The 15,244-nt window shown below is 44.7% G+C and overlaps 2 protein-coding genes across 2 annotated transcripts; both read left to right on the top strand.

Moving 5' to 3' along the window:
* The first annotated feature begins 4,908 nt into the window (after positions 1 to 4,908).
* Positions 4,909 to 7,094, top strand: LOC125515324 (cytochrome P450 72A15-like). Its single transcript, XM_048680776.1, has 4 exons — positions 4,909 to 5,503; positions 5,658 to 5,902; positions 6,085 to 6,469; positions 6,549 to 7,094. Exons 1-4 carry the CDS (start codon positions 4,988 to 4,990, stop codon positions 6,972 to 6,974), a joined length of 1,572 nt encoding a protein of 523 aa, XP_048536733.1. The 5' UTR covers positions 4,909 to 4,987; the 3' UTR covers positions 6,975 to 7,094.
* Positions 7,095 to 10,410: 3,316 nt separating this feature from the next.
* On the top strand, positions 10,411 to 14,962 carry LOC125515323. The gene is made up of 4 exons (XM_048680775.1): positions 10,411 to 10,916; positions 13,271 to 13,385; positions 13,892 to 14,087; positions 14,181 to 14,962. Exons 2-4 carry the CDS (start codon positions 13,377 to 13,379, stop codon positions 14,318 to 14,320), a joined length of 345 nt encoding a protein of 114 aa, XP_048536732.1. The 5' UTR covers positions 10,411 to 10,916; positions 13,271 to 13,376; the 3' UTR covers positions 14,321 to 14,962.
* The last annotated feature ends 282 nt before the right edge of the window (positions 14,963 to 15,244 follow it).

The raw sequence follows: 15,244 nt of genomic DNA, 5'->3' as shown, positions 1-15,244 counted from the left end.
TGCTCCCATGGCACTCCTACCGGTGCAATTGGCAAGGTAATGAATGTGTTCCTTGTGAGAGCAAATGTTGGATTTACTTATAGATATGAGGATGTTCAAACAGATATCCACATATGTACTTTATTTACTATACTGATAAATTAAACTAGACATATGTTTTGTAGGGCGCTGCCCCCTGCCCCTAGCCTTCGAACATTTTATGAATAAATGCTTTTCGAGTAGGGATAGGGTATTTAATTAAAATAAATAGAGTCGTTTTCCCTGAGGCATTTGTATTTCCTCCCACAGTCAGCCAACAAAAAATCCAAATACAAAAAATTCCTCATTCTACGACCTGTCCATGAGCACCACTTTCCGTATGCTACTTGGCGTATCTGGCGATGCCGCCTTCGGTAGTGATGTGCCAAGAAATATCCTCACGTGTGTAATTAGCAAATCCTCATGGACAAGGTAATCAATGTGTTCTTTGCGATAGGAAATATTATATTTACTAATGGATATGCGGATGTTCAAATTGAGATCTACGTGTGGAACTCCTGCCAGTGCAGTCGACAAGGTAATGAATTTGTTCATGGTGAGAGGTAATGTTGGATTTACTTATAGTTATGAGTATGTTCAAATATAGATCCACATATGTACTCCTATATTTACTACTAATAAGTGGAATTGGACACATTTCTTACCTTGGGGGGAGGGGGTGCTCCCTCTCCCTAGCCTTCAGAAATTTTGTGAATAAATACTTTTTGGGGTAGGGGGTAGGGTGTTTAATTAAAATAAATAGTCATTTTCGCAGAGGCGTTTGTGTTTCCTCCCATAGTCGGGAAACCAAAAAATCCAAATATGAAAAGTTCCTTGTTCTACCATCTCTCTATAAGCGCAATGTTCTGCTACTCGAAGTATCTGGCTATGCTGCCTTTAGTAACGTCCTCATAGGCGCAATTTGCGAGTCCCTTTTGGGCAAGGTAATGAATGTGTTCCTTGTGATAGGAAATGTTGGATTTACTTATGGATATGTGGATTTTCAAATTGAGATCTACGTATGTACTCCTATGTTTTACTATTGATACGTCAATTTTTTTGTGAAGAAATGTATTTTGGGTAAGAGAGCGTGTTAATTAGAAGGTATAGAGTTATTTTCCCTAGACATTTGTGTTTCGCTCATCTAGCCATCCTTGTCTGGCTCCACCAATGGAGGCACCATCGATTGGAAACCAAACTATGAAAAAGGCCTTGTTCTATGGCCTCTCTCTCAATGTACATATATAAGCAAAGTACTCTAGATGCTACTTAGATTATCCGATTATACCGCCTATAGCAATATGTGTCATGGCACATCCTCACATGCACTGTTTTTTCCATGATCCATTTTTGTTAGTTCACATCGCAAATGTGTGTGCTGTACTCCATTTTCTAGGGATGTACAAGGTTGGATATGAACCTAAGCTCACCCATTTATTCAATGGAAAATCATGTATGGATCACTATCCAATTTCGATATTCAATGACTGCCACTAATTTTTTTGAACTATGGTTGTGCTACTAACGTCTACGAACAACTTAGTCGCAAGCCCTTGTGTGTCGTCTTTGTGAGTTGCCATCACGAGCCCTTGTTTTTTTTGACCCATTTCTTCCTTTGTGGGACACACCACCTTTCATGTCAACTGCAACAACAAGGAGGCTTGTTGAACCGTTATATCCGCTTTGGGCACCTGCTACTTTTAGAATACATTGTTTGTTGCACCTGAAGTGTAGATGGTTGGTAGCGAGCGGTAAGGCTTCCTCTCAGTTAAGGAACCAAGGTATCAATTTGTGAATAAAAAATCACATGCCTAATGATCAGACATGCACTCAACTAAGAAACTTAACTTGTGTCCCCCACAGGTTATAGTGACGTTGCCAATCTCACTAGTTTTGCTAGTTGCACAACCTATTAAACTGTTTGGATTTTTTAATATTAAAAGTAATAAACTAGAGAATATGAAAGTAAATGAAAGGTTCTATCAGTGAGGAACATTGGAGCGGGGTTCATAGTTTCACTACAGACATCTCTCCAAAGAGCAATGGTGCATTAACTTAAGGATACACATGTGTTGATTAAATTGTAGTGTGTATGACAAATCATCATTGTCATGAAAACATATAGGCATTACATCCAACTGTCCATAGGCTACTATCTAGCTTGCGTCTATAGCTACTACTCCATCCAAACACAAATATCCAACATGCATCTCGAGTATTGAGTAATAAAAGAGTATTGCATTAAGTAAAATGATATAATGGTGAATACATTTCATTTACCTCTAGCTCAACGCTAATGTAACTAGCCAACTATCATTTTAGCCTTAGTGGTGAGGATAGAACTTTATATTTGTATTCTTGACTGTCATAGAAATTATTCACTCAGAAGAGAACAACCCAAACTAATGTATACAATTCCCTCTTGCAAATCATTGTTCCAAATATGACCAATTTGATTTCTGTATTATCATTGAAATTTTGTTGGTATTTATTTTGAACTCACAAATATTTTGTTCCCCTTTTGTGGTACATCCTTTCGGGGCCATCTATTGGATGCTCTCTGTGTCAAAAAATCGAGGTAACTCATATAATGCGATTTTGGTTGCCAACCTACGCGTGGAGGCTCCTCATGACTAATTTTCTCCAACTTTGTGTTTTCTCTCTGATTTTGCAACTGGTTTACCTCCAAAAAATGGCTGCTGCACTTTTCTAGAAAGGTTGTATTTTTTTGGAAAATTTAGTAACTTAAAGCCTCTCGAATTTAAAAAAATTTCACAAATTAATAAATTTTTGACTCAAATTGTAAAAAAATGGTTCAGGGTTAATAAATATCATGGCTTTACAAATATATTTGTGAGTTCAAATAATGTTCACTGGAAAAAAATGGTCTTAAAATTTTCAAAAATCATAAAAACAATTACTTGAGAAATTTAGAATTGTTCAGAATTTTTTGTTAAAAAAACTCAAAAGAAAGGAAAAACAAGAAAAACAAAAAACAAAACAGTAAACCGAACAGAAGAAAACTGTCAAAACAGCACTAAAAATCGCTACCAAAAAACTTTATAAAAGCAGTTGTTCTCGCCTCCCTGTTGGGCCTGGGCCATGCCGACATTTTTGTTGCTGCGAGCGAGCAATAGAGATTTCCCATCCTTCCCTAGAAAAAATACGGGAGATTTGACCAGAACGGCGACCATACCATCTCGCAAAATGAATTCTGAGCTGAAGCAAAGCAACACCAAGCAGAAAGGAAGCATCGACCACAACATCTCACGAAAAAGGAAAACGAAGTGGTTATTTGGTTCTACCCTTTTTGTATTTCTTGGGACGAGGTAGATAGGTACAATGCCGCGAAAAGAAATATAAAAGCATCTCTAGCAGATCTTGCATAACATCTCGACTCGTAAAATAACCGTCAAAATATGAGTCCACGCAAAAAAAGCTGCCTGATCAGACCCCGTATCGGGTCACGACCTGTAAATTTTTTTGCGGGGCGCGGCAAAAGTTCGCCCTCAACCTTTAGATTCACGGAGTGGGAGGCCGACCCGAGCTCGCCCCCTATCCACAGCGAGATTTTGCGCGAGGAAAATTTTCGTGCGGCCATTCCCGCTTCCCACCCCCTTCACCGCCATTGCCCCGCCTTCGCTCGCTCCGGTCCATCTTCCCCAACCATTCTTCGCCGCCATGGAAGCCTCCCATCCGTCCCCCGTCATCGTGGATGTCGCGCACGCGCAATCCCCTCCGGCAGATCTCGTCATCGACCATGTCGCCCCCACTGCTCAAGGCACCATCGCGCCTGTCCGCAAGCGGCAGGGCAACGTCGCCGTGCAGGGCAGAAATCCGGCTGGCCCCGCCAGGAAGGCACGCGCGCCCGCCGCCGCTGTGCGATCTGCCCGGCCGCTGTCGGAGAAGAAGGACAAGGTATCGGGCGTGAAGCGCAAGAAGGCTCCTACGAAAAGGTCGGCGACTTCATCCTCTCCCTCCGCCCCGGCAAGAGGTACCACGACGATGCCCTTCAACGGCGATGCTTCCACCGCAAGCTAGATGTTCGACGAAATGGCCGGAAGGTATGCTTCTTCGATTTTCTTCTACTTGCTTCGCTTTTCACCATTGCGGTAGCTCGTGACTTGATGACATTCACTGTAGCGCCGGGTGAAAAGCGACCAAGATGATGATGGACGTGGTTGTTGCTTTTGCATGAAGTCCTTTTGTGTTTGTCGTAGAAAAACTATACTTTTATTTGCGCACGAACTATGTTTTATTTTTCGAATTTGAACTCAATCGTCGTAATCGCTGTCAAATTGGCTAATCTGTGGTTTTCGGTTTGCGGGCCGACGCGGGCGAGGGGTCTGCTCGGCTGCAGCCCGCATCGGCTCGCAAAAGCGTTTTTTGGCTAACTATAAACGAGTTTTGCGGGTTGGCGTTTTACGGGGTCTACTAGAGATTCTCTAAGAGCATTTAGATCACTAAAAAAATTGATCTAAATGCTCTCATACTGTATTTCTTTACGGAGGGAGTATTCTTTACATTATATTCCGTTTCAAAAATGCTCAAACTTAAATGTCATGATTTGGTTCTTTCGTGTTACAAATGAACCGATCGTGCGTTGTTCAGCACTACGTCCAGAACCCCTATAAAAATATTAAAAGGCAGTACTACATCCAAGCTCCCCACAAAAAAGTCTGAGCTCAAGCCAAGCAACACGAAGCAGACAGGAAACAGCGCCCACATGGAGGCCTGCCGCGTCACCGTCCATAATCTGCCCAATCAGATCCATTATAGTTTCTTCTCCACCAAGTTCCTTCGGAGCAACGGACCAACGGACGTGGCATCGTTGACCAATCCATGGAATTCTGTGGCACTGCCTTCTATATATTCCGTCGCCAAACGCCTTACTACCCATCCACTGCAAAGTTCACTCTCATCTAGCCTTTCTTCCTCCATTTGATCTGACTGACTGGAGCAAGAAGCAATGGTTCTCGGAGTGCTGGCGAGCCGCCCAGCCATGGTGCTATGGACCCTCCTGGGCCTGGCGCTTCTCTGGCAGGTCAAGCGGCTGGTAGACTACACGTGGTGGCGGCCGCGGCGGCTCCAGCGGGCGCTGCGGGCGCAGGGCCTCCGCGGGACGCCGTACCGCTTCCCCGTCGGCGACCTCGGCGACTACGGGCGGCAGGGCAAGGAGGCGTCGTCGAGGGCGCTGCCGCTGCGGTGCCACGACATACGCGCCCACGTCGCGCCGTACCTCTGCAGCACCGTCCGGGAGCATGGCAAGACGTGCGTCTCCTGGTTCGGCCCCGTCCCCAAGGTGACCATCGCCGACCCCGGCGTCACCCGGGAGGTGATGTCCAACAAGTTCGGCCACTTCGAGAAGCTCCGGTTCCCGACGCTCACCAGGCTCCTCGCCGGCGGCGTGGCGGTCTACGAGGGCGAGAAGTGGGTCAAGCACCGGAGGATCCTCAACCCGGCGTTCCATGTCGAGAAGCTCAAGGTAATTAAGTGTAATTTATTTACTATTACTGTATTTCCTTACCAGACTACTGTACTAGCAAGCTAGTATTAATTTCAGTTGAATAGTTTTACTACTACTACTACCATGAGTAAGTTCGTTACTGAAGATCACGCATGGCTCCCTCAATTTCCAGCTCATGATGCCGGCGTTCTCTGCGTGTTGTGAAGAGCTTGTGAGCAGATGGATCGAGTCCCTCGGTTCTGACGGTTGCTGTGAGGTGGATGTCTGCCCGGAGTTCCAGACCCTCACCGGAGATGTCATCTCACGCACCGCGTTCGGCAGCAGCTACCTCGAAGGAAGAAGGATTTTCGAGCTGCAGTCTGTGCAAGCCGACCGCATTGTGGCCGAAGTTAAGAAGATCTTCATTCCTGGTTATATGTGAGTAATTCCTTAACTCTTACCATCCTTCTAATATTGTAAGCATGCATGTTCCTGAACTTTTGTTTTTACATGTGAGTACTGATTTAGCAGTGAGATCCATATTTTGAACGTAAAATGTATGTACTCATTTAGCGGACCCGATTCATATATATGTACTGATATCCATAGGAAATTTCCAGGTCCTTGCCTACCAAGAAGAACAGACTGATGCATCAAACTAATAACGAGATTGAATCCATTCTACGAGGCCTGATTGAAAAAAGAATGCAAGCGATGCAACAAGGAGAAAGCACCAAAGATGATTTACTCGGCTTAATGCTTGAGTCAAACATGAGGGAAACAGACGACAAGGGTCAGCCCATCCTAGGAATGACAATTGAAGAAGTGATAGAGGAATGCAAATTGTTCTATTTTGCAGGGTCAGAGACGACATCGGTACTTCTCACTTGGACAATGATCGTACTGGCCATGCACCCTGAGTGGCAGGGCCGTGCAAGGGAGGAGGTCCTTGGCCTATTTGCGAAGAATAAGCCCGAGTATGACGGCTTTAGCAAACTCAAAACCGTGAGTACATTTTGATATTGCAATACTAACACCAAACTAATGGCAACTAGAGTTTTAAAATTTACCACTCTACTTGTAGGTGACCATGATTCTTTACGAGGTTCTCCGTCTTTACCCGCCGGCTGTTGCATTCATGCGAAAAACATACAAGGAGATAGAGATTGGAAGCATCACCTACCCTGCCGGTGTGATCATCGAGCTTCCTGTGCTGCTTATCCACCATGACCCAGACATATGGGGAAGCGATGTGCATGAGTTCAAGCCAGAAAGGTTTGCTGATGGGATAGCCAAGGCATCCAAGGATCCTGGTGCCTTCCTCCCATTTGGTTGGGGTCCACGGATCTGCATCGGTCAGAATTTTGCTCTGCTTGAGGCCAAGATGGCTCTGTGCATGATCCTTCAACATTTCGAATTCGAGCTTGGCCCAACGTATTCTCATGTGCCGCATAACCAGAAAATGTTGCGCCCCATGCATGGTGCACAAATTAAGCTCAGGGCAATATGATAGTGAGCATTTTAGCAGTGTGCATGATATCATTTTATTACATAGTTTTTAGTGGTTGGCCATGTAATAAGCTTTCATACCTACAGATGTTTGAAATAAAGTCCAACCGTGTTGCGCATATGTAACACTACTAGCAAAATATTTTTTTGTTCTTGATTTTAACTTTCCATGTTGTACTGTGGAAAGGAAGATACGTCCTTTTCGCTATCCTTCCTTCAGGCTCTTGTTAAGATGCCACTTCATAAATATTGACTCTTCGAAGGACAGTCTCATGGCACTAAAGGGTCCATTTGTTCTCATGAAGGTTGCCTAATCTTATGACAAATTCTGTTCCATTTTTCTATTGCTTCCCTCTATCTCGTCTCATGTCTCACACTTATCTTGCCCATTATGCAATGTAACATTGATAGAACAACCAACGCTCTTGCTTCCAACATATGGTTGCAATTACAAGCAAGTAAATATTGTAAAACCAATGCATCCATAACAAGTTCATGTTGTAGACAGAGGTACGTGTAATGAAAAGTTATCATTTATAACTGACATAAAATTCAGACATGTTATTTAGAAGGATGTCACACTTTGGGAATTCACCAAAAATGCCTTGACCACTGGTTTTGGGGCTTACTTTCAATCCAATTTGTAAGTGGCAATGCAATCCTTTTTCCTGCTTGTCCATGTTTTCATTCCACTTATCAACAGTGGTTGCTCTCGCAATGGCCCAAATATTTATTTTTTAGTGTCTCTCCTTTAAACATTTTGTGGAAATTCTGATGTAGATGTCTAACACAAAATCTATGTCCAACATCTAGAAACGCTTTATCAATTACATTTATCAACCCCTTCTTCTTGCCAATCATGATAGTATAGGGGGAGGTATTGAAAATGTCCATGTTTTCTTAATGTCGTGAGAAACCATTCCCATGAATAGGTTGATTCCACCTCGATCATACCCATAGCAGCTATGGGGTAGATACAATCATTTGGGTCTATGCCCACTTCACACAAAGCAACTGACCTTTGTACATGCTTTTCAAGTGACAACATCAACATATAAAATTAGTCCGCACCCCTTTAAGAACCCTCTCTTGCTGGCATCATAAGCCCAATATAATGAAGACAAATGGTCCTTCAGATCTTGGTCATCCTTCTCCTTTACCTGCATAGTGCAAACAATGAATGTTCTACCATGGTTACTTCTTATGAGTTATTGGCCATAATCCCACAACCGATTGTACTGGTCTGCTTCATTCCCACGAATTATTTCTAGTGTTGTCTTCCTCGCCCTATTGAACTTCATCTATTTGGGAGTAGTTTGTACTCTCTCTGAAGTTTCTTCCCAAAAGTGCTCAAATCCATCTTATGTCATCCCTAAACTTCTTAATGGACTTCTTTGTAAGTAGGTTCACAGTCAAGCACTTAGAATCCAAGCTCCTCCGACAGGTGTGGTTGCCATTGTAGTTCTTAATGACAATGCTCCATGTCTTGTTGTCTTTAGATGCTTTAAACATCCAAGGACAACCTTCTGAACAAAACACATTCATCCTAGTTGCCTAATTTCTAGCTTTTATGGATCTTAACTCTCTCTCTCTCTCTCTCTCTCTCTCTCTCTCTCTCCGACACCGTATTCATCCAACGCCCTTCTCACCTCTTTCATATAACTGAAAACTAATCCAACCGTAAACACCGGATTATCCATGTCAATCTCTGCGTTGGAAGTCCTAAACGCACTCCCTCCACTTCTTTTTAGTTTGCATATAAAATTTGATCAAAGTCAAACTTTGTAAAGTTTGACTAATTTTATAGGAAAAAATATCAACATCTACAATACTAAAGCTATACGGTATGAAAATTAATTTCGTAATGCATCTAATAATATTGATTTCATATTGTGAATGTTGATATTTTTTTCTATAAACTAAGTCAAAGTCAACAAAGTTTGACTTTGACCAAATTTTATATGCAAACTAAAAAAAATGGAGGGAGTATAGTTTAACTCTTCTAGCTCTTCCTTTGAAAGGTTTAAGTCATCCTCATTTAGTGGATAATTCTCTTCCATGTACTCATTCGACACATTGCTATCCTCCGCATTGTTGCACATGTAGAGCTTCCTCCTGGCGGATTCAACTCAGATTGGTTTTATCGTGTGGTTCGCCTAGGGCTTGTGATCCACATCCCATGGGGTGTGATTTACATCCTCCAGGGCATCATCTCCACCAGAAACTCCTATTGGTTTTGATCTTCCTTTCGATCCCATTGCAGGATCCGTGAGCATGTTGTAACACAATTGCGTGAATCAGACAAACAAGGCCGCAACATGTCCATCCCGAGGTGGAGCGCCTCGTGCGAAAAGGGAAGCAGACCTCTACCGGAGTTACCCGGCAGTCTGGCAGCGGCTGGGGGATCTCCCTACTATCTCTAGGAGCTAACCCTAGCGAAGAGTTATCCATGGAAATGCCAAAGTAGCACTTATTTTTTTCTTTCTTCAAGTTGGTTACCGTAAGACTTTTAACGTTGTTACCTTACTCTACTAGGGCTTTTATTAATATAAAGTTGAGTGCGTCGCCTTCTAAAAAATATGTATTCCCTTCGTTCCCTTATACAAGGTCACAAACTCAGATTACAAGTACCAAGATAAAATTTAACGACTGCTTTACAAGCCAACTTTTCTTTTGTTAACCGAGATCACTAGTACATCCGCATGCATGCAAGGAAGGAATAAGAATGAAGTAGCACAGAGTCATTATGACTACATGCATGCAAGTATTAACCAAGTTGTTAGGCCCTTCCCAGTGCTCCACGGTGGATAGATGCTAAGCATGCCACATAAGCGAAAAAATGACATGGCACAACATTTAAGGAGGGGAGAGAGCACTTTGGTGACCCTAAGAAGAACCAATGACAAGCGCGAGAACCTAGGCAAACCACATGAATGAAACAATTTGACCAATGCATGAAAGACTTTAGGTGCTAACTCATTAAATAAAGTGTGCTTAGCAACAACAAGTTAAGCACCTACGCATTGGGGAGTTGAGTTGCTAAGGTATTTAATGCACTTAGCACCTCATCTTAGCACCTTTGCATTGGAAGAGGTCTTAGTATGAGAAAACATCATTGATGTAAGTGGCATTGTATAGATGCAAAATGTATTTTTTATAGTGGCCTTGTATAAGGGAATGGGGGGAGTACAATTTTTCCATAGAGTGAAAAAGTATGTACATTTATTGAGAGCAAATATGTATAAAATTCAAAAATGGTAAAATTATATTGTCGGGTTTTTAAGCATGGCAAATCGAATATTTTTATGGCAAATTGTGTTGTCTCGAGCGCTGGCAAATCCTTTGAGCAACACAGATGTGTATAAATATTGATTTGCCTTCTGTGGGCTATTTGTTTGGGCTTAAGGCCTTTGGATGGCAAAGGAGGCCGTGTCCACCTCGGGCTTGGGGTGCACTTGGCGTTGGAGTCCGTCCGGCGTTCCCCCTTGGTCTTCCTCCCCACCCCCAAATCCTGTCCCACCGACCGGAGTCGCCGCCGAGATGACTGGCCTCCATGACAAGCGCGCCACCAGCGAGTCCCGGAGATCCAAGCGCCCTGAGCGGTCCAGGCCGGAGGCGAAGGTGGCGGAGCCTCCGGCACGCCGGGCCAAGCGCGCCGAGGGCCATGTTCCTCTGCGCAAGCGCGAGTCTGCGAGGGTCGGGCGACCACCCCACCCCCTGGACTCGGAGGATGTGACTGCGGAGCCTCGTCCAGCACGCCGCGACGAGCGATCATCCTCACCCCTTTGCGGCGATGGGGGCACGGAGGAAATCACCATGGCTCCTCCACCGCCAAGCGCGAGGACTCCCCTGACTCGCCTCGCACCGCCTACGTGCTCCGCAACCGCCGAGTCCCGGATGCCGGCGACCCCAAGCCCACCCCCCCTCCGTGCTTCGACAAAAGGTATCTCTCTATATCTCCACCCCCGCAACGCAATCAATTCCATAACTTGATCTTCGCGATGTGCTGAATGCCTTGGATTTGGTTCATGGATGCTGAAATTCTGCTTCGTTGTGTGATTTTTGGGCAGATTGGTTTTACTATTGTGCTGACCACATGATGAAGCTTCAACCCACTGACAATTGCTACTTCCTAGCTTTGTTAAATAATATGCCAATGTTAGCAGTTAGTAACAATTACTCCTGTAGACTTACTCATACGAGTAAATTACACAAAACCACCAGTTTGAAGGCTAGGTTTGCGAAAAACACTACAATACATTTTTTTTGCAAAAAACACCGTGTCTACTGTAATCTTTTTGCAAATAACACTGATCGGCGGATTTGCCTCGGCTGAGCACGTTTATGACAAATGGGGTCCGCTAGTCAGGCTGATGTGGCACCAATTTCTAACACCGTTAAGTTAAACCGTTTTACTAGACATGGGCCCACTTGTCAGCATTTCACCTTGATCTCTCTCTCTTCCCTCGAGCCAGCAACATGCAGGAGCGCCGCCGCCGCCCATCACCATTGCCTCTGAGCTCCACGAAATTCACCGCCGTTAACCAGCCCTCACCCAGATCCGGCAAGAATCAAGTCGCCCCCCTCTCTGTACCTCGGATTCGTGCTCCTCCCCTGCGAGCGGCGGCCACGAGCGCCGGCGGGACTTGGATGAGGTCGGCGAGCCCGGCGATGCACATCGTCCTTGGCGCGTGGCGGAAGGCTGCCCCTCGGCCGGGGCGGGACTAGCGGCGTCCTCTGCCCCCCCCCCCCCCCCCCCCCCCCCCCCCCCCTCGATGCGGCAACAGCAACGGCGGCCCTTGCCTCGGCTGGGGTCGGGACGGGCGACGGCAACCGAGCCGCCGGCGCCTTCCACACTCAGATCCATTCTCCCTGCTCCAATCCAGCTGGTGCCTCTACCTCTGCGCTCGAGCCGCCATCGACGTAGGAGCTGCAGTAGCCAGTGAGCAGGGTGGTCGCCGTGGCTGAGGAAGGAGGCGGCGACTCCCTGCTGGAGCATCACGGTGGCTCTGGTTCGGAGGAGGTCGCCGTCAAGATGCACGAGACGAAGCAACATCGTCGGCGGCCAGCCCGCTACTCCCTCCCCTTGTCAGATCGGCGGGGTTGTGCAATACGGCTCGTCAGCGCGTGGTGGCGTCGGGCGCACGTCGGGTGCGGGCCTCCGGGCATGCGCCGTTGACCACAGGGGCAGGACGGGCGGCAGCGAGCTGGTGAAGATAAGGCGAGAACGGACAGATTTATTCTTTTTATTTCAATGACAGGTGGACCCCACAGGGCTCCACACAAGAGGATAAAGTCCCAAACATCGCCGTTACATGCGAGGTGTTAAGCGGTGCCACGTCAGGCTGACTGACGGGCCCCATTTGTTATAAACATACTCAACAGAGGCAAATCCGTCGATCAGTGTTATTTGCAAAAAGATTACGGTAGACATGGTGTTTTTTGCAAAAAAAAATGTATTGTAGTGTTTTTCACAAACCTAGCCTTCAAACTGGTGGTTTTGTGCAATTTACTCCACTCATACACTAGTATAAGTTGGAGCTGATATAGCATCAATCAACTATGCTGATCAGACTAGAAAATGCCTTGATCTCTCTATACATCTCTAATCCTTGCAATGTGCTGGATTTGATTTATGGGTGCTAATTTAATTCCACCCGCCAATTCTGCTGCTCTGTAACGGCCGGGTCACTCCAGTAGCACCCTTCTTCGTTGTGTGAATTTTGGTCAGATTGATTTTACTATTATGCTGACCAAATGATCAAGCTTTTAACCCCCTACCCAGTTGCAACTAGCTTTGTTGAACATGCCCATTGTTAGCAGTTACTCCTGCAGAGTGGTGTAAATGGGAGTTAATATAGTGCTGTATCAATGGAGGGAGTATGGTACAAATCTCTCTTTTCCATGATATTAACATGAAACAATACTTTTTGTTTCATGTCTACGTATTTGATGTGACTGGTCATGACATGGTTTAATCATGTGCTCCCTGTCTTGTGTTTATATGACACAGTTTGTTGTCCTCCATGTCTTATATTCAGTGTTGCCGTTAAGAAGCACAGGAAATAGCCTCCTACTAGTAGTGATAGCAGCTAAGGTCCAAAATTATTTGTTTGATGCAGCTTATCACCCTTTGAGTTTTGATTTTTTTTCAAAGACCTGGCACTTGTATTCCCTTCTGTCAGACTCTGTTCAGTGTGACAATAGCGCTCAGTGTTGAAAATCATACTAGTTGTTAATTTGATGGACATTTGAAATCAAGAAATGTGCGTGATGTTGACGCTTGTGCTGTTTCAGGGAAATTAAGCTGGATCAGCCACGCTTATCCAAGAGGCAACTTAAGCGAGCTGAACTTTGGAATGCCCCAGCATGTGCGCGCAAGGGTTTGGAACGCTACAACGGCATGAATCAGGTTTTGATCTAACTGAAGTTTATAAACAGTGCATAGTGCCACTTCGTGACTGTTACATAATCACAAATCTGGACACCTTTTCATACTTGGCTTTATTTATGTTCCGCTTCAAAAGTTAATGTGTTGATGTCTATTGCTGGAAATGAGTCACACCTGAGCAAACTTAGATGGTTGCAAACATACAACCTCATTAATCTCACGACATAGGTGTGATTATAGAGAAACTGGCATGAGGTCTAGAACTGTGCCTTCATTGCTTATGCTGCCAACATCTCTTGCATGAGTCTACTGGTGTTGATTGCGCACCTAGCCCAGCAGATGTGAGGCTGTTTCGCCCTTGGTAGTCCCATGATGGGTTGCACCTTGTAAACCTTGGTTGTACTTTCCAATTGGTTCCAGACTATAGAGTCGGGGCTGAATTTGATAGCTCATAATGCAATTCCAAGTATATATATCCATCTTGTGAGCACTTTCTTATTTTTGTTTGTTATAATATAATATTTTAGGGGGATGAGTATGAGCTGGTTGAAGCAGTGGGCGTCAAAAGCTTTTGCTACTGTGGTCCGTGGCTGCATGCAAATTTTCTTGCTAGGCATAAAGGTGCCAGTAGCTGTGATGATCTTGTTCCCAAGCACTTCTTTGCTGAGCTGAGGATCGATGCAGATGGTCTGTCGTGTGTTTCATGCTTCAAGTTCGACTCAGGTGTGCTTGTGTAGCTTGAAAATTTATTTTGATGGATTCTTTGTGTCTTTGTGGTGCTAATTGCATATATTTCCTTCTTATATACACTTGCAGTTGACTGGAAGAACTTTGGCGGATGTGGAGTTTGCCCGGCAACATTTGTCCATCCCGCTGGTGGTGGGTACATTGGTGCACTGCCTGAACGACGTCTTCAGCCTGCTCCCACTGGTCTACAAATATCGTTTAGCTTTTGAGTTTATGGTAGTAGAATGATTTTCTAGTTTATGCAAGTTAGTTGTTAAATCAGATAGTGAAGTCTGAAACTCGACTTTGATGAGTCAGCTAGTGAAGGCTGAGATAGCACTTTGATGTTTACTCTGCCAACAAGTTCAGACTGGTAGAAGGGCAGAGCAGGGTGGAGCTGCAAAGGAGAAAGAGATCAACTCGAAGGTCATGGAGAAAGCCAATATCATGAAGTCTGAGCTCCAGATGATCGAAGAGATAATGCTTACGAACGGCTGCAGGAGGTTGAGCATGTCAGCATGTACCGTAGGATGACTATCAGAGATGTGTCCCAAGGAGATGAGCCCAAACCCTTAAAAACTGGGAATTCAGAGCTTGTTCCCCCTAAGTAGACTGCTTGTTTTAGTCCTTTGTTGGTTAGTTGTCGCCGATCGACCACCTATGTCGTGACGACGATGCATTTCATTGTCTATAATGCATTCTATAGTCTATGTGAATCATTAGCTATTCTGGTTTTGCAATGCCTGACGATGTAACGATGTAGCATTAGAGAATTGTGGGATAACCCCGTTGGTAGGGTCGCATTGGCGTCTGAAGAATAACTGACAGCACATTGAACTAGTGTGTACGATTTTTTTTTTGTAAGAATAGCATTGTTCTTTCTTTATCTGACCCAAGTGGCGTACGGGGTTCCTTTGTTGGACTTTTTTTTTTCAGACGATGTTGCATTGAGGCTATGGTGCATCGTCACCTCTGGATCCGAAATCACTGCTTGTCTCTCCATGAATGTGTCGATATAAGAACAATATGCAAATAACCATAAGAATAAAGCAATTTTCAAAGTAGTACTAGCAACTATACCAGGTGGAGCTAAGTCTAAGAAAATAGTATCTTGTGGTTGTTAATTCCGTCTTCAAAATAGTACCATCAAACTA

This window comes from Triticum urartu, chromosome 6 (genome assembly GCF_003073215.2).
Source record: "Triticum urartu cultivar G1812 chromosome 6, Tu2.1, whole genome shotgun sequence".
NCBI lineage: Eukaryota > Viridiplantae > Streptophyta > Magnoliopsida > Poales > Poaceae > Triticum > Triticum urartu.
Note: the sequence above shows the minus strand (reverse complement) of the source record. Positions and strands in the feature narration are given on the sequence as shown.

What these genes read in the sequence shown, in the direction of transcription:
- LOC125515324 (XM_048680776.1), top strand. Translation starts at nt 4,988, where the DNA reads ATGGTTCTCGGAGTGCTGGCGAGCCGCCCAGCCATGGTGCTATGGACC. An exon ending in TCCATGTCGAGAAGCTCAAG is followed by an intron (nt 5,504 to 5,657) that starts GTAATTAAGTGT and finishes CTCAATTTCCAG; the next exon opens with CTCATGATGCCGGCGTTCTC. An exon ending in ATCTTCATTCCTGGTTATAT is followed by an intron (nt 5,903 to 6,084) that starts GTGAGTAATTCC and finishes GGAAATTTCCAG; the next exon opens with GTCCTTGCCTACCAAGAAGA.
- LOC125515323 (XM_048680775.1), top strand. An exon ending in ATGCTTCAAGTTCGACTCAG is followed by an intron (nt 14,088 to 14,180) that starts GTGTGCTTGTGT and finishes ATACACTTGCAG; the next exon opens with TTGACTGGAAGAACTTTGGC.